The 24,750-nt window shown below is 46.6% G+C and overlaps 1 protein-coding gene across 1 annotated transcript in view; it reads left to right on the forward strand.

The window, feature by feature from the left end:
* LOC128638940 (guanylate-binding protein 1) overlaps nt 1-24,750 on the forward strand; it is a 147,027-nt gene that overhangs the window by 36,780 nt on the left and 85,497 nt on the right. Inside the window, exons 4-5 of the mRNA XM_053691070.1 lie at nt 16,695-16,804; nt 22,669-22,868. Of these exons, the coding sequence (XP_053547045.1) occupies nt 16,695-16,804; nt 22,669-22,868 (310 nt within the window). The remainder of the gene's footprint in view (nt 1-16,694; nt 16,805-22,668; nt 22,869-24,750) is intronic.

Genomic DNA, 24,750 nt, shown 5'->3' on the forward strand with positions numbered 1-24,750 from the left:
GAAAGATGATGGATCCTACGGAACTTGCCCTCTACCTTTTTGGGCACTACTCCCAGTGGAGAGACCCTCAAATTCTCAAAAGGGGACTGAACAAAAGGGCCCACTATTCTCCGTAATGCGACCTCCTTATCCAGCTTCCCCTTGACCACTTCAGGCAATTCTTTAGCAAACAAAGATTACCCGAAATTCACAATTGCCCCCCCATCGACGAATCTGAAAACCAGAACTGAAACCAGTAAGCAGCAGTTCTGTATCCTGAGACTTACCTCTGACCCTAGCATATCTTTTGAGCCACAGCACCATCCTCTCACTGGTGTCCATGCTCTTAACAGTAGTCTCTCCGGCCTTCCCACTCCCGATCCATGTTTGCTTTACTGTTTAGCCAATTCCTTATGTAACCTGAAGCTCTGTAAATCTGGAATGCCAGGGTGTATAAATCTGTGTGCTGCTTTCAAATAAAGTGTTCATTTTTGTGTTCAGAGAACTGAGTGTTGCCTCAGATCTGTTCTCCTCCATAACTTTAGACTGCGGTCAAAGGGGGTTACCAGGAGCTATTGCTCTGGATAAAAGGATGTCCAGGACAAGGGAAGTGTTCTGACGGAGGTACTCATTTGGGGTACCAGGCAGTCCATCACATCTGGTGGCAAGCACTGGGATTGATTTCTTGTCCTGCTGACAGAGGAGCAGCGGCATTGTCACCCGCAGCTATGGAAACTGAGCTCCTATGGCAAATGCAGCAAGTGCTGACCCACCTTGATGAACCTGCTTCTGCACAGGACAAGCTGGGTTGGAGGGATGTGCCGTCTAGCTATCAGTCCCTAAGCAGCACTACAAAGATGCACCAATGGCAGCCAGTGAAGGATTGCATCCAGACGATTATAGATGATGCAGAGGAAAAATTCCATAGCAGAGTGCGAAGAAGGTTGTCAATCTATGGAGCCAACCCATCCGAAGCAGCAGTCCGGGTAACGAACGCCGAGGTGGTGAAGCAGATCACCAGGTATTGGAATATTCAGACAGCTGAGATGCTGGGATCAGATACCTCTAAATGGGAAGTTTTAATATGGGACTTCGAGCGGCAAGTAAAAGTCGCCCTTGCTGTTTTAGGAGGGCTAGTTCCAGAGGAGATGTGCCTGGAATGGAAAGCCCTGATTCGGCTAGAGATGTGGGAAGATGCACTGGAGAATTGGTATGGCTGCAGAGGCAAAGTCCTGCTCTCCCCAGAACAACGCTTCAGGGACCAGGTACTGAGAGGACAACATACAGGTGAGGGGATAGCCGAACCAAAGTGTCTGGTGCAAAGAGAGGTCGAGCTCGAGGATTGGTAAAGAGCGTTATATTGGCTTGCAGACAGGTGGCAGTTGAGGGCAGAAATGCACTATTACCTGGAACGTGATGACTTTGGTGGCCCCAGCTTATTATGGGAAGCATTTGAGGAGAAAGATGACTTTGGCAGTCCTGAGGGATATCGATTCTGGGACATTCAAAGCAAGAGGCAGGAGCTTTTATAGCCATCGGAAGCACTTGCCTTAGAGCCTGACCTGACATGGCTTATCTATCAGGAATGGTACCTTGAGGTGGATTACCTAGAACTGCTGGAAAGTGGTCCTTTACTTACTTCAGAGGCAGCGGATCTAGTGGACTTCATATCAACGGATGTTGGTCCTGGAGGTGTGAATGAGACAGTGGTCTCCACACGTGGAGTGCAGAGATACGGGGAAGTCGGCCCAGACCCCCAACCCCCTGGCATGGGGACCCTAGTCACCCTGTTATCTCCCCAGCTGGACCCAGAGATTGTGGATCTAATTGACTTTTCCTCTGAGGTGTCAGATGCGGATTACCCAACAGAAGAGCAGGCAACAGGGCAGAGTGTTGTTGGCCTCTGCCCACCCCTAACCGGCACCCCAGAAAACAGGAATGACAGCCTCACACTGTCAGAGGGACCAGAGGAGCATGCAGCAATCCCAGCGGAGGAGCTGGCATTGGGACCAAGAGATGTCGGTCTCTCTCTCTCCAAGCAATGGCAGATTCCTATCCAGTACAAATGGATGGGACCACGGTCTCCACCTGTATTCTCCAGGGATGCTGAGCATATGGCCCAGATCTGCAACAGCATGTTGGAGTGAGCCCAGCCACCCTGTCTTCTCTCCAGCAACTGAAAGGACTCCATGGAGAAGGGACAGTCGGCACTTCTTCCCAGCAGCGGGTATGTTCTATGAGAGAGGCAGAGGTCGGCCAGGTGAGTGATGCTCTGTTTGGGACAATTTGTTTGGGGTACTGTGTGGATACAGGCTTTGGGGAATGGATCTACGGACTAACTTCGAAGTCAACCCGTCTGGGGTCTCCTCCTATGTTAGTCTCCTTCTGAAGGGGGAGATATGTGACGTGAGTGACCAAGATCTGAGGGCCTGTTATGGAACATTCTTTGGGCTGGAGGTACATGGGCTTAAGGATACCCAGAGACTGCATGGAAATGTGGAATTGTATATGCTGGACACCCCATGTACTTTCATAACTCTGTCTTATGTCCATGTCACCCTGTATCCATAAATACAGGATGGGTACAGGGTGTGAGTGCCCCTTGTGGGAGCAATTGTGACTCTATAATCCAAGTGGGCAAAAGGACTTAATAGTTAATAAGAGCTGTTCTTATATTCTGTAATAAGATGTATTTTATTTATGTTTCTAATCTGATTGTGTCTCAGGAGTCTGTCTGGGTAAACTGATTGTGTTCCTGTGTGATTATGTTAACTAGACTGCCCAACATCAGATTGAGTAAACTTTCTTCCCCAGTTAATTAACTTGATATGTTAATCTGTTTTACATGTGAATAGACAATTGTTAGAGGTTTGATGTAATGTTCATATTTTTGCTTTACTGTTTAACCAATTCCCTATGTAACCTGAAGCTCTGTAAATCTGGAATGCCAGGGTGTATAAATCTGTGTGCTGCTTTCAAATAAAGTGTTCATTTTTGTGTTCAGAGTGTTGCCTCAGATCTGTTCTCCTCCATAACTTTAGATTGAGGTCAAAGGGGGGTACCAGGAGCTATTGCTCTGGATAAAAGGATGTCCAGGACAAGGGAAGTATTCTGACAGAGGTGCTTATTCGGGGTCCATCACAATAAGCCTTTTCATATGGCAACTGCTGCACCTCCATTAGCAATGTTTCCACCAACACCTCCAGCAGAGCCTCAAAAGGATTGTCCTCAGGGCCGGACTGGGACCAAAAATAGGCCCGGGCATTTTAAGGCAAAACAGCCCACTCCTCCCCCATGTTTAATTTAAACGCCCACATACACACTCATTTGCACGCACACCACACATATAAACACGTACATGCATGCACATTACACATATACAAACACACCACGCATACATATACTCATAGACAAGCACACCACACATACTTACACTCATATGCGCATACATCACACATACACACACTCATATGCACCCACACCACACATACACACTCATATGCATGCACACCACACATTCACACTCATATGCATGCACAACGCACATACACACACTCAAATGCACGCACACCACACATACACACTCATATGCATGCACACCACACATACACACTCATATGCATGCACACCACACATACACACTCATATGCATGCACACCACACATACACACACTCAAATGCACGCACGCATACAACACATACACACTCATATGCATGCAAACCACACATACACCCAGATACGCACACAACACACACACACACACTCATATGCATTAATACCATATATATATATATATACACAAGTCACATCAGATATACATAAACAGAGGACCCAGAGGTCACTGGAAACATGGTTGTAAGTATATATTTTAATATATTTTAAAACCTGTGTCCCAAAACTATTACAGCTAAAAATCAACAGCTGCTTTCTACAGTATACATTTAACATTTTGCTCTCAGCTTTTTTAAAGTTTATATAGTAGATTTAATTTTTTTCCAGGGGTACAAATTCATTACCTTCAATGCATTTTTTTAATTTAAAAAAAAAAAAAGACCTATTTGAAATATTAATAATTATTCCTACAGCAACATAATAAAATAAAACCTGTAGGCAAATAGCCTCACTGTACTTTACACTTACACTTTTGAAACCAAGGGGTTTAAAAAAAAAAACAAAAAACAATTGTATAAAATGTCTGCCCTCTGTTATCAGGGGTCACAGCATGCATAGATCACACACAGGGAAGCTGTAAAAAGCAAACATCTGACCTGACAAGCTGCACTTATTTTAAGGGATTAAATGCCCTACATCTCCTGAGTGTCTGCTTATAACTTAACTTAACTTAACTTAACACTTAATATAACTTAACAACTAATAAATAACAACACAACACAGTTCTGTGGGTGAATGACCTGTGGGTCGCATTTATTGGTACCAGCCGTGGAACTGGCAGTTAACTTATCCACGGGTGGCGGCAATCGGGGCCTACATCTAACTATGAATAACCCCTTCTAGAAAATGGCCAAGGGACACCGCTGCAGACCACAAGGCGGAGATACTCACGCAGCTTTCATAATTAGGGGTTTTCCGGCCTAACAATAATCAGCCCGAGCACGCCCAAGCATACCAAGCCTGTGACGTCACCCTGACCGCAATGGCCATTACTCAAACCTCCTTCCAATCTGCAGCCGTGATCCTGACCACCCGCCAGAGTAGGGTGCAAGCATTATTAACTCCAAACCTGTAGGTCCAGCCTTGACTTGACGAACAGCATGTCAATAACTGGGGAGTTCAAAATTACCGTCCTTGGTCTTAGGGAAGTAGTTCGAGTAACCCTCTTCCTGCCTCGGACACCTAGTCTCAATTAGAGACCTAATGACAGACCGATTGCCGCCTATTATTTCTTTGACTGAATCAATAGAGCATTACCAGTGCCAATCAGTAATGCCTATCATCGAATCAATAATGCATTACAAGTGCCAATCCGTAATGCATAACAAATCCATCCGGGTGGATGACAAGACAAAACAACAGTGCATAACAAATTCAAAAACAGTGCATAACAGGGCTGGGAGGGTGGGGAAAATTCTTCTGGGAGTCCACAGGAACAAAGAGGAAGTAGAATCCCTGTACATCCTTCTTATTAGGTTAGTAAACCCCTCCCAACATAATGCAACATTGTAACTAATACACACACACAGCAGCACTCACTCCTCCAGGCCTTAACCCTTAGCTACGCTCCGGGCTATTTTGCCCTGCACTTTCTTAAGGGATTAAATGCCCTACATCTCCTGAGTGTCTGCTTATAACTTAACTTAACTTAACTTAACTTAACACTTAATATAACTTAACAACTAATAAATAACAACACAACACAGTTCTGTGGGTGAAAGACCCGTGGGTCGCATTTATTGGTACCAGCCGTGGAACTGGCAGTTAACTTATCCACGGGTGGCGGCAATCGGGGCCTACATCTAACTATGAATAACCCCTTCTAGAAAATGGCCAAGGGACACCGCTGCAGACCACAAGGCGGAGATACTCACGCAGCTTTCATAATTAGGGGTTTTCCGGCCTAACAATAATCAGCCCGAGCACGCCCAAGCATACCAAGCCTGTGACGTCACCCTGACCGCAATGGCCATTACTCAAACCTCCTTCCAATCTGCAGCCGTGATCCTGACCACCCGCCACAAGAGACTGACCTGCATATAATGGTCCTGACTCTTGCCGCCACCCTATACTCTTAGGAGTAACTCCTGCATGATGTTCTGCAAGAACAAATCTACTCCTGCCGGTTCTAAATGAACCCCATCCTGCCTATACAAACCCTTATGGGCTGCCGAGATGTTCCCGTGCTCTACCACAAAACCCTCGAGTTCGACTACCTGCTTCCTCAGGTCCCTATTGATCTTTTTCCTGACCTGGAAAGCTGCCTTATGACACACCATGTGCCTCCATCTCAATCTAGGGATCACATTCGACCACCCGATTCTCACACCTGGAAACCAGAGTTTGAACTGCCTCAGGTCTGACTGCATTGCCCGGATTAGATCCAATGTGGGAATGGCCCCCACATCATTGCAGCCAGCATGAATTATCAAAATGTGAGGTTTCTCCCACCTTTTTGCTGCGGTCTGGAGCAATGCAGGCAGATCTGACCAAGACAAGCCTCTGTGCCCTAGCCAACGTAACACAGCCCTGGACGATTCAATTCCTAGCTGCTGTCCTCCTGGCATGGCTGCAGCTCTAATTGCGGCCCAGTGCACATATGAATGGCCGACGATCCACACCCGTACAGGACCTGGACGTGTTTCTGAAACAAAGGAAACAAGAGTTAGCCCGCTTGCAGTAGACCAGGTCCACAACCTTGGCCCATAACCTTCTGGTATCACCCCCGCAAGCCCCCCAACTCTTGCATGCATGACCCTTGATCCCCGATCTCAAACATACAGCGGCCTAACGTAAGATTTATACCGCTGCGACCTCCACCGCCCCAATGAGCGGATCCGATCCGAGGACCAACCCAGCTCTGCTGCTGTCGTCGCTGCCCCCACCCTAAAGGAGTGTGGGGCAATCCGAGACCCGTCTAGGCCAGCCTTTTGCGCTGCCTTATCCAATACCTTCCCAAACTGGTATCTGGTCAGCGGGTCTCCATTAGCATGTATCAAAAACCTGGAGGAGCCTCCTGGCCGTACTCCCAGGTAAGATGACACTAGCCGCACAGAGCAACAGGCAACACCCCGCTGCCCCGGCAGTGAAAGCCAAGCTCCCCGGCCCTCCTGGTCCGTCTTGGACCTGGGAATGAACAATAGCATGGAGTCCTCCACCAACCGAACATGGCTGTGCATGACCCCCCCTGTGGCCGCCATTCTGGCTCGTGGTACCAACTCACCCACCCTTAATGCGCCGTGAAACGCCAAGCCAAAGGCCGCCCCGAAGAGGCGAGCCTCAAAAGGTGAGGAACATATCTCTGGCAGCACGTCCAGTAATTTTACTAGCCGTTCTGCAGTAATGGGCTCCCTTGCGTCTCGTCGTGGAACTTCCAGACGGCCCCAGCCCCTCAACAGCTGCTTAACGAGAAAGGATCGCGACTCGTCTTTAAAGGCGTATAGCCTGCAGAAAAAAGCCACAGCGGATAGTCTTGCTACCACCGCCCCCTTTGTTGCTCGCTTACCTCTCAGCTCCGCCAGCCAGCGCAACAAAAACCCTTGTTCACCCTCGCAAGAGGGGAACTCACGAAGGTCGCAAAAACCTACCCATTCACTCCAGTACCTCACGTATGCTGACCATGTGCTGGGTGCCAACGAAGCCCGCAACACTGGGATCAGTTGCTGTAGTCCTTCGCCATCTGCCACAAAAAGAGAGGGCAAGAAAGACCATTAGGAGCCGCGGCTGGTGCCGCAGCCCTAAATGCCCCCCACTGGAAGCGCGACAATGCATCCGCAACTATATTCTGCACCCCTGGCACATGCCGTGCCCTAAAGTCAATGTTCAGTTGCAAACATCTCAACACCAGGTGTCGCAAATAATGTACGACCACAGGCGATGAAGCAGAAAGCCTGTTAACCGCAAACACCACGCTGAGATTATCCGTCCAGAAAATCACAGCCCTGTTACTAAACAGGTGACCCCACAATTCCACCGCAACCAGGATAGGAAACAATTCCAGAAGACAACGATTGCGTGTAAGCCCTCCGGTCGCCCATTCGGTCGGCCAGGGCTCCGCACTCCAAGCCCCTTCAAAGTAAGCCCCATACCCGGATGCTCCTGCAGCGTCTGTGAACAGATGTAGCGCTTGGTTAGATATCGGCTCCCTCCGCCACATGCAGACGCCGTTAAAGTCCTGGAGAAACCTCTCCCAGACCTGCAAATCTGCCACGAAGTCCCTCGTGATGCGAATACGCGATGCCGGAGCCCTACCTCCGCCCAAACACCGCTCTAGTCGCTTGCTAAACACCTTCCCCCACGGGATCACTCTCCCCGCAAAGTTAAGGAGGCCAAGGAGCGATTGCAGTTCCCGCAGCGAACATGTCTGCGTTGCAACCATGGCCCGTACAGCCGCCAACATCTTGGCAACCTTTTCCTTGGGCAGCCTACATTCACCCGCCACTGAATCGATCTCGATGCCATGGAACGTCAAGCACGTGCACGGCCCCTCCGTCTTATCCTCTGCCAGAGGAACCCCAAACCTGGCCATCATGAACCTCATGACTTTCATTAAGGAGGCACATTCTTGCGAGTTGGCCGCCCCTACCAGGAGAAAGTCATCCAAGTACTGCGCCACTCTATCACTCCCCGCCACTGAGACCACCGCCCAGTGCAGGAAAGTGCTGAATGCCTCAAAGTATGCGCAGGATATCGAACAGCCCATGGGCAGACAACGGTCGACATAATAACCCCCTTCAAACCAACACCCCATCAGCCCAAAGGATGATGGGTGAATCGGGAGTAGCCTAAACGCGGACTCCACGTCTAGTTTCGCCATCAATGCTCCCGGGCCCCGTTCCTTAACCAGAGCCAGCGCGTCGTCAAACGACTGGTAACGGACCGAGCTCAATTCCTCCGGAATAGCGTCGTTTACCGACCGCCCTTTCGGATAAGAGAAATGTTGTATGAGCCTGAACTTACCTGTCTCCTTCTTGGGTACCACCCCTAGCGGGGAGACAACTAAATCCGGTAGCGGCCGGTCCTTAAAAGGGCCTACGACCCTACCCAAGGCCACTTCTTTGCCCAGTTTTTCCCTGACTGCCTCAGGGTATTGGGAAGCCGATTTCAGGTTTTTCCTGTCACGTGCTCCCCCTACACGGCCTACTACCGGTATCACAAAGCCCTCACGCAACCCGCTATCCAGAAGCTGAGCAGCCGCCCTATCTGGGTACCTACGCAGCCATTTACAAATGACCTGGACTCTAAGTGGTGAATCCGCCCTTAGCACCAGCGCCTCCTTTGCCCCCAAACCGATCAGTTTGGGTGTCTCGCTTTTTGGAGCAATCAGCACCAGGGTGCTGCCCGCTGCAAAACTTGCAGACGTGCTTGAACGTGCACGAAGTGCCCCACTCGCACGCCTTGTCCTGATATCGCCAGCATACACCCCCTTGTCGCCGTCGAAAGCGCAAAGTCTGCCAACCCCCGGGCGAAGCTATGGCGCCTCCTTGCGCCCTCCTTTCCGCATCAAGATGTGCCCAGAGGTGCAAATCCATCATACCAAAATCAAGCAGTGGGTTGCCCACTTTCTTTTTCTGGTATAACATATCATACTCCCTCCAAGCACCATCGGCAAACTTTCTGTGTATTGCGTCGATGGTGTCAACGTACTTAAAGAGGGCAGTCCCCTGATCGGGAAACCTCTCTAAGTAGCAAGTGGCGTAGACCCGGAAACACCGATGCCACTCCTCAAGGGTATCAGGCCGCCTAAATTTCTTAGGGCCCGTACCATCCTCCGCCATCTCCTTAAACTTAAAGGCCTCTGCAGACAGCTCAAACATGTTAACATACTTACCGTCCTGGATACGTTTCACAGTTTTAGTTTTAAGGTGTGCATGCAAACTGTGTACCTGGCACGAATAAGTATCCCCGTGTACCGCTGCCTTTCTGTTCACCGCCTGTGGTGACCCCCCAGCAACCCCTAAGAGTTGAGATGACTGCGCCCCACTACTGGCAATGTCATCCCTGTGATTGCCCTTACTCATCTTCCTCAACATTCTATACATCCTCCTATGCCCTTTCGTGTGCAAACCCAGGGACCCATCTATCTCAGATCCCGACCCTGACCCACTAGAGCTGGAAGAATTACACCACCCCCTAGGTAAACCAAGTTGCATCTCACCAGAGGAAGCGCCCGATGCGGCTTGGCCTTGTCCAGAAGCACTGCTGACTCCTCTAGGCACGAGAGCTCCGGAACTCTGAGTCGCCATATCCCTGCTGGATGAGGAAGTCCTGGGTACCTGCAAAATAGAAGCCAAGAGGGGAGTACCTCGGGAAGGGCCAGCCATCTCTTCCCTATCCCCCCTTTCCTCAAATTCTAGATAACCCTCCCGGTCACTGTCACTCACACCGCATGCCACACTCACATCATCATCCGTACTGGTGGCTAACCCGCTAGTCGAATCCTCCTGAAATCTCACGGTCCTACTCCGACCCTGAGACTTCGATCCCCTAGCCTGTCTCGCCTGTCCCCTCCCGGGGCTCTCTAAGCCTTCCCCAGTGCCAACGCTAATGCTAGCATGCCCCCTTTTGACAGCCCCCCTTGTGGCTATTTGCTCAGATCGTGCTGGTGAAGTCCTGCTGGGCGTCATGATACCCTGCAGGCCTTGCCCCTGGGGCTCCGCTATTGCGGCATCGCCCCTTGAGCTGTGTGCCAGGATGGCCCCCTTATTCGCGGTCTTAGCCGCGGGGGCCTTTCCTTTACTTTGGGCCGCGGCGCGTGCGGGGGCCGCCTTAGCTTTTCCCCCTCCTAACGTAGGCCGGGAGCGCGAGGCGGGTGCCCTGTCGGCATCCCCCCCCTTATTACTGGGTCCAGCTGCGGCTCTCGTGCGCACACCCTGTTGCGACGCCCCCGGAGTGCCCTCCGGAGGCCCCTGCTGCCCCGCTGCCACACTCACAGTTGCCCCATGATTCAGCATCTCTGCCCCTCTATCCGGCCTAACATGCGCCCCCCCGGCCTCCTGGGCCTCATCGTTCTTGCCCCCAAGAGCGGGTGTCCCCCCCCGAGGTGCTCCCTTCTTACCTTCGGAGCCCGGGGGGAACGATCCGCTCTGCTCGCTGTCCAGATTGCGACTGCCGCGAGCGGAAATGACGTCACCGGAAGTGACGCGGGAGCGCGCAACGCCGCCGGAAATCGACGCGGCGGCCATTTTAGATGCCACGAGGGACGACGGACCGGAGGCCTGTACATCACCGTAGGCCAAAGCCGGGGCCTGAAGTACCGCCGAACCCGCCGACGTACCCGCGAGGACCGACGCCAAGGACTGGAGGAGAGCCACCGCCACCGCCAACGATTCCCCGGAGAGGACCACTGCCGCAGGTGAGGCCGCACTGCTCCCACTACCCGCGCCAACGACGCTCACCCCCGAGGTGCCCGCACTTCCTAAGGCCTCGCTGGGCCCTGCCACTACAGGCCCCTGCCTAAGGCCGACACCGGAACCCCTGGCTACAGAGCCGGGACCCCCGGAGCCGAACCCGGAGCTCCCCTGGGACCCCCTAGGCCCTAAAACCGACCCGCCGGGCGCTCCTACTCGCCCCTCAGGCCCAATCTCCCCTGAGGGCCTACAGTCTGTCTCACACGACGGATAGGCTATACCGGGGCCACCATCCCCCCTAAAGTCTCCCGTGCAGGAGAAGAGAACAACAGTGGGCTACCCCCCCCCTGAGGGAGAAACAGGCAGACACAGCCCAGACCCATGGCCCAGACCCACCGTGACAGTTCCGGATGGGGATGGTGCGACCCACTCCACGTCCTCTAACTCCATTTCTTCCCATTCTCCAGATTCGCCTTCCATTGGAAAATGCTGCAAACTGCTAAGCTGAAAATTCTTCTGGGAGTCCACAGGAACAAAGAGGAAGTAGAATCCCTGTACATCCTTCTTATAAGGTTAGTAAACCCCTCCCAACATAATGCAACATTGTAACTAATACACACACACAGCAGCACTCACTCCTCCAGGCCTTAACCCTTAGCTACGCTCCGGGCTATTTTGCCCTGCACTTTCTATTTGTACACAAAAAGTGAACAGTGCTCAAGATTGTCTCTTACCTATGTAGAGGGGTCAATTTAAATTGTATTAAATCACAAGTGACAGCTCTTCTATTGCCGGCATCTGCTACACTGCTCTGCTCAGCCCACCTTCTTCTCCTTGTCTCCACAGAAGCCCGTGCATCGGCATGGAGGTAATAAACTCTACTATGACATTTTTAGCTGTTCTCCTCGGCATGCCATCAATTAACCAACTTGCAAAGTAACTTTAGCTATGTAATGTCTGTGAGTGTGCACCTCTCTGCTTTACGCGTCTGGAGGCTTTGATTTTCTGCAGATGCCATTAGGTGTAAATGCTGAAAAACAGCTTGCCAGCTAACGTGATTCTTGCTCCTAGGGTACTGTTCCCATGCTACATACAGACACTCCTCTCTAGTAGTTTTAAAAATATATATTAACGTGGTAGTAGGCTGGCCCTCAATGTGTGCTGCCTAAGCTGAGCTCAGCAAGGTAAACAGATACCCCTTAGCGCCGCGCACCGGCCCTCTCTCTGGCTACACAGTCACGCTGTTCCATCAATTATGCGTGAGAAAACATGCTTTATTCCATTTGCATAAAGCATGTTTTCTCACGCATAATTAATGGAACAGGGTGACTGTGCAGCCAGAGAGAGGGCCGGTAGTACGGTACGCTGCGCTAAGGGGTTAGCTTGCTGTACTGACTGAGAGCTTAGGCAGCACACAGATTGGGGGCCAGCCTACTAGTATAAAAAAAGCCCTTTGACTCTCTCTCTGACTCAGACTTACCTGAAACCTGGCCTGGCCAGGCCACCTGCTGAGTCTGATCAGTTCTCGCAGCCTCTGTGCAAATTTCCTCACTGCACAGTGCACTGCTCACCAGATATCCCGGATGAATCTAGGAGGTCAGGACTCGGCAGCATCTCTCAACTTCAATCAAGGAAAGCCCTCAGCAGTCACCAGTCAGCACTGACATGACACTCTGACACAGCCTCTGTGTCACACATGGTTGCGGCATCAGGGTAGTGCAGCCGCGTGTCTGCCACTCAGCCTCAGTGAGTCATTAACCGCCGTCCACCGTGGACACAGTGCGCCTGTGTGGTGGCGGCCAAATGAAGGTTGAACATAAACTTTAGATCAAGTAAATAATCATATAGGAGGATACTATAGATATTGGAATAATGTAATTCAGTGTAGATGATGTGTTTCAACTTTCACAATTGCATTACAAATGTTTATTAAATATATTTAAAAAAAAATTCAGTTCTCAAAAAAAAAATTTGTATATCGGGACTTGCAGTGGGCGGGGCTTAACTTCCTTGCGGCCTACCGGGCAATTGCCCGGTATGCCCTATGGCCAGTCCGGGCCTGATTGTCCTGATCTCAGTGGTGTCATCAGCTCTAGCCAAAACCTCATGTCCCTATCATCCCATCGTATCTATGGCCACACCGCCAACCTCTGCCGAAACTGCTCGTCATATCGCCACCACTTCATCAGTTAGTAAATTTCTTAGACAGCTTACGATATCTTTTCTTCTTCTTCCTTATTTTCTTTGTCTTCCTTGGCGTCCTCCTTAATCTCCATTACCTGATCCAGAATCCTCTCTTTCCCATATTACGATAAGCGTAAATCCAAGGGGCCCACTGTACAAAGGCAAGGGCATCTCATGGCGTGGTCAGCCACCCTTAGTGTACTTCCCGCACTACAGCCTACCCGCCTACCCACTGACTCCCCTCCTGCTACCGCTCCCATTCCCACAGTCGCAGAACCCCTATTTGCCACATTTCCCCCACTCTCAGCCTTCTTTCCTGCCAGGTGCATTTTGAATTGCACCAACAACTCTCACAAACCACTCAAAAACATGCTCTGAGACGCACTCACTGGCTCCTGCATCCAGACTATGCATACTTACCGCACCCTCACCTGCTGCATAGGGTGCCTTTGCTGCTCCATAACTACTGGCTCCATTAGCCTCCGTCCAAACCGACACAGAAAGAGTAACTGCAGCCACAAATTCCTGTAAGCCAGACTCCCTCTCAACGGGCCATGTGACAACTCTTCTGTGAGCCGGCGACCGTGATGGCCTCCTCCTGTCACTCCCGACACTTGCACACTCCAGCCTACCTGTAACATATGCCTGCCTAATATCACTGTCCTTTTAAGACTGCCTTCCCTGCTACTGACAATCATACTGTTTGGGCAATATCTGCATTCAACTTATTCCTCTACCATCACCTCCTCTCATGCTAGACTACAGGACTTCTCTCGTGTGGCACCAACCCTCTGGAACGCACTTCCTCGAGCTGTCAGACTTTCCCCTAACCTCTCCTCCTAAATGTTCCCTAAAGACCTTTTTGTTCAGGGAAGCTTATCACCCGACTCATTAACAAACTAACTTCACTTACCCAACAAGTTACCCTCATCTATCTCCTCACTAATATCATTCTCGCCTTTGCAGTCCCCACCTCCTGTTTCCCATCCTCCCACCCATCTAGATTGTAAGTTCCCATGGCAATAGGTCCCTCAATTCCCCCTGTATTTGTCTGTAAAATGTCTTTTATTGTATTGTTTCTCCATTGTACTTTTATCCTTGTACCCATGGGCAGCGCTGCGGAATCTGTTGGCGCTTTATAAATAAAGAATAATAATAATAATACCTGCCTAATTAATTAATCATTCATGCACCTGATTTCCTCAGCCTCTTTTTAAACCATTGCATTAGCTTTAAAGTTTTGTTCCAGAACAACAGAGGTCTGTGACTGTTCCAGCATGGATTTTAACAGCATATTTAAACTACAGCCTTTCCTTTTAGCTATGCTTAAAATCATCTAATCACAAGTATCCATATAAATCCATTTTGTTTCCTGGACACTGCTACTTAAGCGCTGAACTTATTCTAAATTACAAGTATGCATTTGGTTATAATCACTCTCTAATTACTACAACAGCATCTAACTCAGAACTTTCTAACTATTCTCTGCTACAAGTTGTCATAGCTGAAATATTCTCCTTCATATATCTTAATATATTCAGAACTCTGCATCTATGTGTTCAGTTAAAAAGCTTTCATGTGATTCTCCAATATATGCACAAACAGTATTTAATGCTTTAAACTTGCAGCTTGTCTATCACCTGCGCTGCTCTGCTTATTACTGACATACAGCTCTATATAATATTATGTACTGTAATCCTGCAACAAACCTTAGTTTGCATCTATGAGTCAATCTTCTACCAGTTTACACTGAATCCTGAACATCTTACATTGCTATATTTTTCCACTCATCAATCCTGCAGCTACTCCTATTAACTATGTCACAGTATCAATTTATGTTTTCATTGAAGCCAGAATATATTGTATACATATGTTTCACTCTTCATGAACTCTACAAAAACTTCTTGCAACTATGAATCACAGAATATCACCTATCTACATCAAGGATACTCTTCCCTGGGTCAGGGGTCGGTGTCTCCAATTCCTTAACACTGCCCAGAGGGTCTGTGTCCTGAGCGCATATACACTGGAACATGATACTACCCCACTTGGGGGACTGTCTCTCCTCCCACAATCGTCTCCTATCCCTCATTGAACAAGACCTCTCCCCACGCTGTACCACTCCAGTCGTCTGGGACCATGGCGCAGCAGGGCGTCCTGCTCCTGCAGCCGTCTTTGCAGAGAGGAGGCAATCAGGTCCCTATCCCGTATGCCTGCTACCCTAGCCTCCCTTATATTCCCAGATCCTGACCTATCCCCTGTGCTCGCCTCCTCACTACTCCTACCACTGTCCTGCACCCTCTGTCCTGGTGCTAAGGAATGGAGAGCTGCTCCAATGCAGCCAGGTCCTCCCTCCAACACCTCCTGAATAATTTGCCGGTCTTCCTTCCTGGCAGTGGAAAGGATTTCCCCTGCTGTCACTGAAAGCCCCACTCCTGCTGATCTCCAGGCCTTTCCCATCTGTGCAGGCCTGGAGTCCCAAGCTCCCTGATCAAGGCCCACCCGCTCCCTCCCATGCCCTCACCTGCTTGTCACATGTCTGGACCTGTCCTTCCACTGCACTGGAAGCTGCTGTGCAGTCCACACCCTTCTTCTGTTCCTCTGCCACACATCTTTTCCTCCCACTCCTGTGAGCACCGCTGACAGGCCTCACCTTTGGTCCATTCCCATCCTAACTCCTTCTCCTTTCAACACCATATGGGGACATGCACTCTGGAGGTCTCCACCGTCTCTGCAGCCTCATGCGCTACTCCATGCCACCCGTACCTCCTCCAGTCTCTATTCGTTGCTTCCTGGTCCAGAGACCGCCTCCAGGTGAGTCCTCAGACAGGCCATTCATTTGGCCTCAGCCAGCTGCTGCACTGCCTTCAACAGCTCCTTCAATTCTGCCATCTGGTACACACATGGTCTGCAACTGCAAGAAGGTCACGCAGCTTAACTTCATCTTGCAGTTGCAGAGCTGCAAGAGGGGAGAGGAACTTCCAATCACCCCTTATATACCGTTCACCCAGCCCACTCCTTGGCCATAACCCACCCAATCCTTAGACTTAATGGGGTCAAAACCCCTCCTTTCAATTATTTATCTGGGGTTGAATTTTCATGAAGCTCCTGACACACAGTACTTGTGTTGATGTTGCTTCCAGAGTGGCAATTTGGAACTCTGTTGTGAGTGAAGCAACAGTTTATAGACAATCTTTACACATTATTCCCTTCAGCACTTGGACCCTGCTCTGTGAGTTTGCATAATCTATCACTTCATAGATGGGCAGCTGTTGCTCCTAGACACTTCTACTTTACAATAATTGCACTTATATTTGACCAGGACAGATCTAGTAGGGCAGAAATTTCATGAATTGGCTTGAAAAATTGATTACACACACAGTCAATGACTATTTGCTTATAATTTGTTATGCGCTTCCATGTCTGAAGGTACACTTTATCACTGCATTGATCAATTGTAATGAAGTATGTGTTTTTCCTTTCCTGACTATTTTTTTAATTTGTTTTAGGGTAATAGTAACAATGATTCGTTGATATTTTCTTTGGCTGTACTTCTGAGCAGCATCTTTGTGTACAACAGTCTGGGAACTATTGACCAAGACAGTTTGGAGAAGCTGCAGTATCCTTTGAGTTTTTATTTATTTATGTATTTATTTTACGACTTCAAGGTTTTAAAAATGATGAACTTTAGCAATGAGGATGAGTGTGCTGTTTAAAATGCAACAATAGAAGTAGAGCTGAGGTTTATCATCCACAAATCCTTTACTACATATTACAATATAGGGTCAGATTGTGAAGCTCAAAGTAAACTTTTAATGTTGATGGGTTAGCGCACGTATTACCAGATGAAAGTAAATATATTTGTGAGTGAGCGAAACCTGACATGCGCAAACTTTAGGACCTCGGATACAGCAACATTGTTAACTTTTCTCCCCAGAGACTTGCATAAGACCTACAGGACTATACCAGAAGTAAGTTGTTAATTTTTACATTCCAATGTTCTTTATATAGAAAAAAATGTTCTTTCTATTTTTAAATATATATATATATAAATAACACAGGAATGGACCACACTCATACACTGGACTGGGTACACCTCCTAAGCGACAGCAAACTCCCCAGCCCTGAACACTGACAGACAGCTGCAACGTTCCCAGCAACCCAGGCAGTTAACCTCAGAGCAGCCTGGGTGACAGGCCTGCAGGGAAGCATTACAAACATTATCAACACACAGAAAACCTGGCCCTCGCCAGCAGATTCACAGTAATGTTTAAAAGCAAAATTGGGGGAAGTCAGTTACATTTGGCACCAAAGGATCAAGCCCAGGACCATGACAAGGTCTCCCCCTTCCTGGGACCCTAAACCAGCACCCACACAATGCATACTTTCAAACAAACCAACTGAGAAACTCCTATGGTGACACAGGATTTTGTAACCTCCCCTATGTAAATACAAAACACAGGAATAGACCGCAATCACAGACTGGACTGGGTACACATCCTAAGCCACAGCAAACTCCACAGCCCTGAACACTTACAGACAGCTGCAAAGTTCCCAGCATCCCAGGCAGTTAACCCCAGAGCAGCCTGGGTGACAGGCCTGCAGGGAAGCATTACAAACATTATCAACACAACACACAGAAAACCTGGCACTCGCCAGCAGATTCACAGTAATGTTTAAAAGCAGTGCCAGGTTTTCTGTGTGTTGTGTTGATAATGTTTGTAATTATTCCCTGCGGACCTGTCACCCAGGCTGCTCTGGGGTTAACTGCCTGTGTTGCTGGGAACTTTGCAGCTGTCTGTCAGTGTTCAGGGCTGTGGAGTTTGCTGTGGCTTAGGATGTGCACCCAGTCCAGTCTGTGAATGCGGTTCATTCCTGTGTTTTGTATTTACATAGGGGAGGTTGCAAAAGCCTGTGTCACCCTGGGGGGGTTCTCAGTTGGTTTGTTTGAAAGTATGCATTATGTGGGTGCTGGTTTATGGTCCCAGGAAGGTTAATTTATAGTTTTTTTTATTTTTAAACAATTATATTTTTATTGCGGTCATTATTAATAAGGTACAACAGTAAGACATAATTAGGTGTTTCTTTCCATTTTACATAGTAATCAGACAACAAGATACAAGACATCTTACTAAATAAATCATACCAATTCCCCATTGAGGATCAGCTATTTACCCATAACCTCACATTTTATACAAATAAATTAGTGAAAAACAATTAAGAGTGAGTGCACCTATTGGATTGAGACAGCTCAACCTCACACTTGTTTTTTACCCCATACAAATAAATTAGATAGCCGGTCATCCAATAACATAGGCTATACTCTCTGTAACACAATGAGTAAAGAGTAATGGCATGTCCGAAGTAAACTCATGAGAGCTTTAGGAAATAGCTCCATGAATGAAATAACATTTATGAACAGTGAAATGTAACATATATATAAAACAATACTTACAAATATCAGTGCAAGTGAGCTAGTGCAGTCTCAGCAAGTAAAAGTATAATAGAAAAAGAGGGAAGAAAATAAAAGAAAGAAGAGAAGGAAGGTGGGAGACAGGGGCGGGGGGGGGGGGGTAGCAGGAAGGTTTTTTTTCTATTATTATTTTTTTTATGCTGTCAATCTCTAGGGATTATGTTCTGTGGAAGCAAGTCCCAAAGGGACCAAGTGTCAGAGTATATATCTATGGTGCCTCTATTAAGATATTCTGCTTCTTCCATGACCCTAATATAAGAGAGGATCGCAATAACTTTACCTATTGTGGGGGCGCTCTGCTGCTTCCAGTGTATTGCGATGGCAAGCTTAGTAGACATTAGGATGTAGATAAGGAGGTGTTTTGTGGTTTAGCTAGCTTTGGCAAATCCAAATGTAACAAATAGGTTTCAGGACCCTTGTCTGTCGGGAGGGCTAGGAGTCTGCAGAGGACAAGAACTTTAGTCCACAACCTGTGAACTTCCAGGCAGCTCCACCAAATGTGGATATCGTCCCCTCTTTTGCCACAACCTCTCCAACACCTATCTGGGGTGGTAGGCGAGATACGGTGAAGTCTATTAGGGACCCAGTGCCACCTCGTGAGTAGTTTATAGTATAGTTCAAAGAAGGTTATGCAATGGATTACCAGTCTTGTATCAGCAATGGCTCTTGTCCACAACTTAAAATCTAGTACTCTATCTAGGTCCCGTTCCCATGCCATGATGTTAAGTGTATTTTGTAATACGTGGCAGTGCAGGAGACACTGATAGTGTGTTGTAAGTGGCTTATGTCCCTGCAGTCCTAGTTTCCAGTGGGATTCCCATAGGGTGTTGGGACGTGGGGCGTATTTAAAGAAGTTCCAACTGCTTAATAAGGATCTAAACCTCATCACTTCAAAATGCATTTTCTGTGGAATTGCACAATGCGAGATTAGCTCAGAGCAAGAGGCCCAGGTGTTTCCAATATGTAAATCCTGAATAGTCGCAAGATTTAGGTTAGTCCAAGCCGTGGAATTTGAATCTGGTAATCCCTGTATACTATGGATTGGGGAAGGATGTGGAGCTACCATTGGAGAGTGACGTAATTTGTACCACACAGAGAGGCAGTGTTTGATTACTGCGTTGGATGGGGAAACAGGGGATTTACAGTGTTGAGGGATCCAAAGTAGGTTTTAAAGGAGGGTACCATGGGGTAGCGAGGCCTGTTCAATTTCATACCATCTAGGGGGTTCTTTGGAAATGCCCCATCCTTATATATGGGTAAGCATCGCCGCCTCATAGTACAGCTTGAGGTTGGGAAGACCTAGGCCCCCTCTATCTATTAGAGCCGGCAAAATTCTTCTCGCTATACGGGGACGTGAGTCCACCGAAACATATTTATTTAACAGTGATTGGTAAGTATCTAGGTATGTAGTTGGGATCTTGAGTGGGAGACATCTAGATAGGTAGGTGAGTTTTGGCAGAATAATTATTTTAAATGCAGAGATTCTACCCATCCAAGAAATTTCCTTATATCTGGGGAGCATCAGCATCTGTTTGAGAGTTAGTAAGAAGTGGTCATAATTTGTCTCGATTACTGTCTTAAAGTAATGTGATAGGAAGACTCCTAGGTGTCTGATCCCTCTGCGGTTTCATTTAAATTTGTATTTTCTTTGCAGAATGTGGAGTTGGGCATCTGGGAGATGCAATGGGTAAGCCTCAGTCTTAGTCACATTAAGCTTATAAAAGGAGAGTCTACCGAAAAGGGTCAAAAAGTTCAAGGAGATTTGGGAGGGAGCGGTCTGGGTCCGTAAGGAAAACCGCTAAGTCATCTGCAAAGAGTCTTAGCTTCTGATAAGTCCCATGTACATATATACCTCTGATATTATTGTGTGCTCGAATGGCTGTTGCCAGTAGTTCAATGGCCAGAATGAAAAGGAGAGGGGACAGTGGGCACCCCTGTCGAGTGCCGTTCCTAAAAGCAAAGGGTCGGGAACAAAATCCCAATCCCCTCACCCTAGTCGTTGGGTTAAACTTAGTTTTTTTTTATTTCACAGGTAAGTTTTATTTATTAAAGATAGTTATATTGTAATTTTAATTTAAGGTTAGGGGGGTGTTAGGTTTAGGGGTTAATAGTTTAATTTAGTGTTTTGCGATGTGGGGGGCCGGCGGTTTAGGGATTAATAAGTTTAGTTTAGTTGTTACGATGTGGGAATCTGGAGGTTTAGGGGTTAATACTTTATTATAGTGTTGGCGATGTGGGGGGCCGGCAGTTTAGGGGTTAATTGGTTTATTTAGGTGTCAGCGATGTCGGGGGTGGCGGAATAGGGGTTAATAATTTATTAGTAACTGTGATGTCGGGAAGTGGCAGATTAGGGGTTAAAGGGACTCTGAACCTAATTTTTTTCTTTGATGATTCAGATAGAGAATGACATTTTAAGCAGCTTTCTAATTTACTCCTATTATCTAATTTTCTTCATTCTCTTGCTATCTTTATTTTAAAAGCAGGAATGTAGATCTTAGCAGCCAGCCCATTTTAGGTTCAGCACCATGGATAGCGCTTGCTTATTGGAGGATTACATTTACCCACCAATAAGCAAGCATAACTCAGATTCTCATCAAAAAATGAGCCGCCTCCTATGCTTCACATTTCTGCTTTTAATAAAGATAGCAAGAGAACAAAGAAACATTGATAATAGGAGTAAATTAACAAGTTGCTTAAAAGTGTGTGCTCTATCTGAATCTATCTGAATCTATCTGAATCGCAATGTGAGTGGGCAGCATATTAGGGGTTAATAGGTTTATTTAATAGTCGCAATGTGAGTGGGCAGCAGATTAGGGGTTAAAAAGTTTAATATAGTGTTTGCGATGCGGGAGGGCGGCAGTTTAGGGGTTAATAGGTAGTTTATGGGTGTTAGTGTACTTTGTAACATTTTAGTTATGAGTTTTGAGAAACATTTTTGTTACACAAAATCCATAACTACTGCTCTCAGGTGGCGGTATAGATTGTGCCAATATAGGCTGTAACGCAAGCATTTTAGCCGGACCGCACAACCTGTAATACAAGCGTTATGAAAATCCCACACTCAAACATCATTTTTTTGAGTGCAGAATGGACGTTGCGTTACAAGCTAAAATTATATAGCTATACCGCCGCCACTCATAATATGCTTTCCTGGCCATTCCACATGCAATTACCAATTTTTCAGCGGTATAGCCTTTTCCTGCAAAACTCGTAATCTAGACAATTATTAATTATTAAAATTGATTAAATAGGTTTTTTTCATGTTTTAATTTATTTGAATGGAATAGGCTCAAATGTTTGTGTATGTCTATACATGTGTTTATATATGTATTTATATTGTGTTTGGGGCTTTCATTTTACTCTTTACACTAGGTCTTAATTTGCGCTAATGGGACACATGTAAATTTAGTTTGCACTCGAACAAATGCATTTACTTTCATTTTATAGTAAAGGAGCTATAGCCAATCTTATTGGGCCATTTTAGCATCCAGCAAGTTAATAATAAAGCCCCTGATTTTGTCACCAAAGGGGGCACGTTATAACTGGCTACATTATAGCTTGATGCAGGCAGCGGAACAGCAGAATGTATCACAAAATTAAAGGTTAATAATTTATACTGTATATTTAAATGTCTACAATGATTTTTATCAATTAAAGTGCCCAACATTTACTTTTTTATTACAAATATTGTTGAGAGAACAGTTTAGGTTTACAATCACTTTAACCCTTTAAGGACACAGCTTTCAGTTTGCTCAATTGTTTTATGACGGAAAAATTCCGTCACATGTCCTTAAGAGGTTAAAGCATCAACGTCATTAATCATATGTTATCTTGTTTTGTTTGTGTACATGGCATAGTTTAAAAGTGTAGTTTGAGCCACATTGTTAACTTTTTTATTAAACTAAAAAAGAAAGATTTTAAAAAGCCAGGATATGTTGAATAAAACATAATAAAATGGGTTTTATGGTCTCTGTCTTACACATTTCAAGTTCATCCTTAGCTTCTTTCAGTTATGTGACAAAGCTGTCTGATCTGATAAAGCTGAAATCATCACCATCAAATGAGGAGGATGAAGATGAGTCTGCTGAATACAAGAGGACCTTTCCATCTTTTGTATGGTGCATCCGGGATTTCTCTTTAAAGCTGGAGCAGGATAAGAGGCCAATTACTGAGGACGAGTATCTTCAGAATTCTCTAAAGCTGAAGAAAGGTGACAGACAATGCTTTGTGAAAAACCATCCCACACAGCGAAATAATTACTTTAGATAGCTAGAAACACTTGCCTAGATTCGGTTAGATTTCAAATAACTTGTGATCTCTTCTAGGGAACTGATTCACCAGAGTGAGATGGTCCATTGTGATTTAACTACATAGAATAATATAGCAATTAAATATTTTTCCCTGAAATATTCTTTGAATTCTTACAGAATTTTGACCAGTATTAAATGCTTTTCTTCCAGACAAACTACATATTATGCTATATCCTTCCTAACTCATGTCGCTAACTGCCGTTCTGATATTTCATCACTACCATAGTTTAAATCTTTATAAAACTGAGCTTCTTATTTTTCCCCCCTTCTTCCAAAATATCTACCCCCCCCAACTTTCTATAACTGTTGTTAATAATATCATTACCCCAACCCCACATGCCCAATGTCTTTGGGGTCACACTTGACTCTTTATTTCACTCCTCACACCCAGCGGCATATTTATGATTGTGCAAGCGTACATGATCCAATATAGCGGATCACGTCTGCTGCACATCGATAAATGCCGACAGCATACGCTCTCTGCATTTATCATTGCACCAGCAGTTCTTGTGAACTGCTGGTGCAATGCCACCCCCTGCAGATTCGCGGCCAATCGGCCGCCAGCATGGGGTGTCAATCAACCCGATCGTATTTGATTGGGTTGATTTCTGGTGATTTCTGTCCTCGGCCTCAGAGCAGGCAGATAGGTTATGGAGCAGCGATCCGTACGGAGCTTGATAAATATGCCCCCATGTCTCCTGCCATTTCCACCTTAAAAACATCCCTAGCTGCTATCTATCTCCTTTACAATACATATTGAATGCCTCTGCCAGGTTGATCTTCATTATATGTCCCTATTCATCTGCTGCACCTCCCTGGCAATCCCTTCACTGGCTTCTGACATTCAAGGCCCTAAATAACACTGCTCCCCCTATATATCAGACCTCGTCTCCAGATACTCTCACTCCCTTCCCCTTCTCTCTGCTCATGATGACCTACTTCCCTCCACCTCTCTTGTTACTTCCACACATTCCCATCTACAGTAGTTCCCCTATTTTGTGGAACTCTCTACCTTGCTCCACAAGAACTTCCCTAGTTTTCAAATTCAAACAGTCCTGAAAGACTACTGTTCAGGGATGCATACAATTTACTCTCTTACCTCAGTTCCTATCCTCTTTTTATCATCCCCTTGAACCCCCTTAGCATGTAATCCTACAAGCCCAGCTATTTTGCAGATCACCTACATGAGAACTGAATTACAACAGTGCAACTCTTGGCAGGGTCTGCTACCCTTTTGTCTCCATTAAATGCTGCCTTTGCATATTATAACTATGTTTCTAGCACTGCAAATAACTGATGATAATAACAATAGTAATACTAATAATATTAATATTAATAATATTATGTTGTATTATCTAAAAACATAAAATCATTGTAAGCATGGTCATCTTGCAGCATTTGTTTGGGAGGAGGTGGCAAAAAAATTAAAATGGTCCAAGCATAATTATATTAATGGCATTATGTAGAGCAGGATTTGCTTACTTTGGGCAGTGGTATATTGCGTTTTTGCAATCGCAAAAACTTTGCTAGAGTTAAGATTTTTGCGCTAGTATTACAAGTTATTTTGCGCAAGCAGTAACCTGACTAGCGCAAAAATCTGAACATCCAATATCGCATATTCCTCCATAGAAGTCAATGGAGGGAAAAAAAGTGGGGGGGAAAACTAACACCCAACTATCGCGCAAACACGATCGCATTTTAGCAATTGCGCTAACCCAACATGAAAATATGAATATTTCATATTCCAATGATCTTAACATAATGGAATATGTTCTATTTATT

Source organism: Bombina bombina, chromosome 8 (assembly GCF_027579735.1).
Source record: "Bombina bombina isolate aBomBom1 chromosome 8, aBomBom1.pri, whole genome shotgun sequence".
Classification (NCBI taxonomy): Eukaryota; Metazoa; Chordata; class Amphibia; order Anura; family Bombinatoridae; genus Bombina; species Bombina bombina.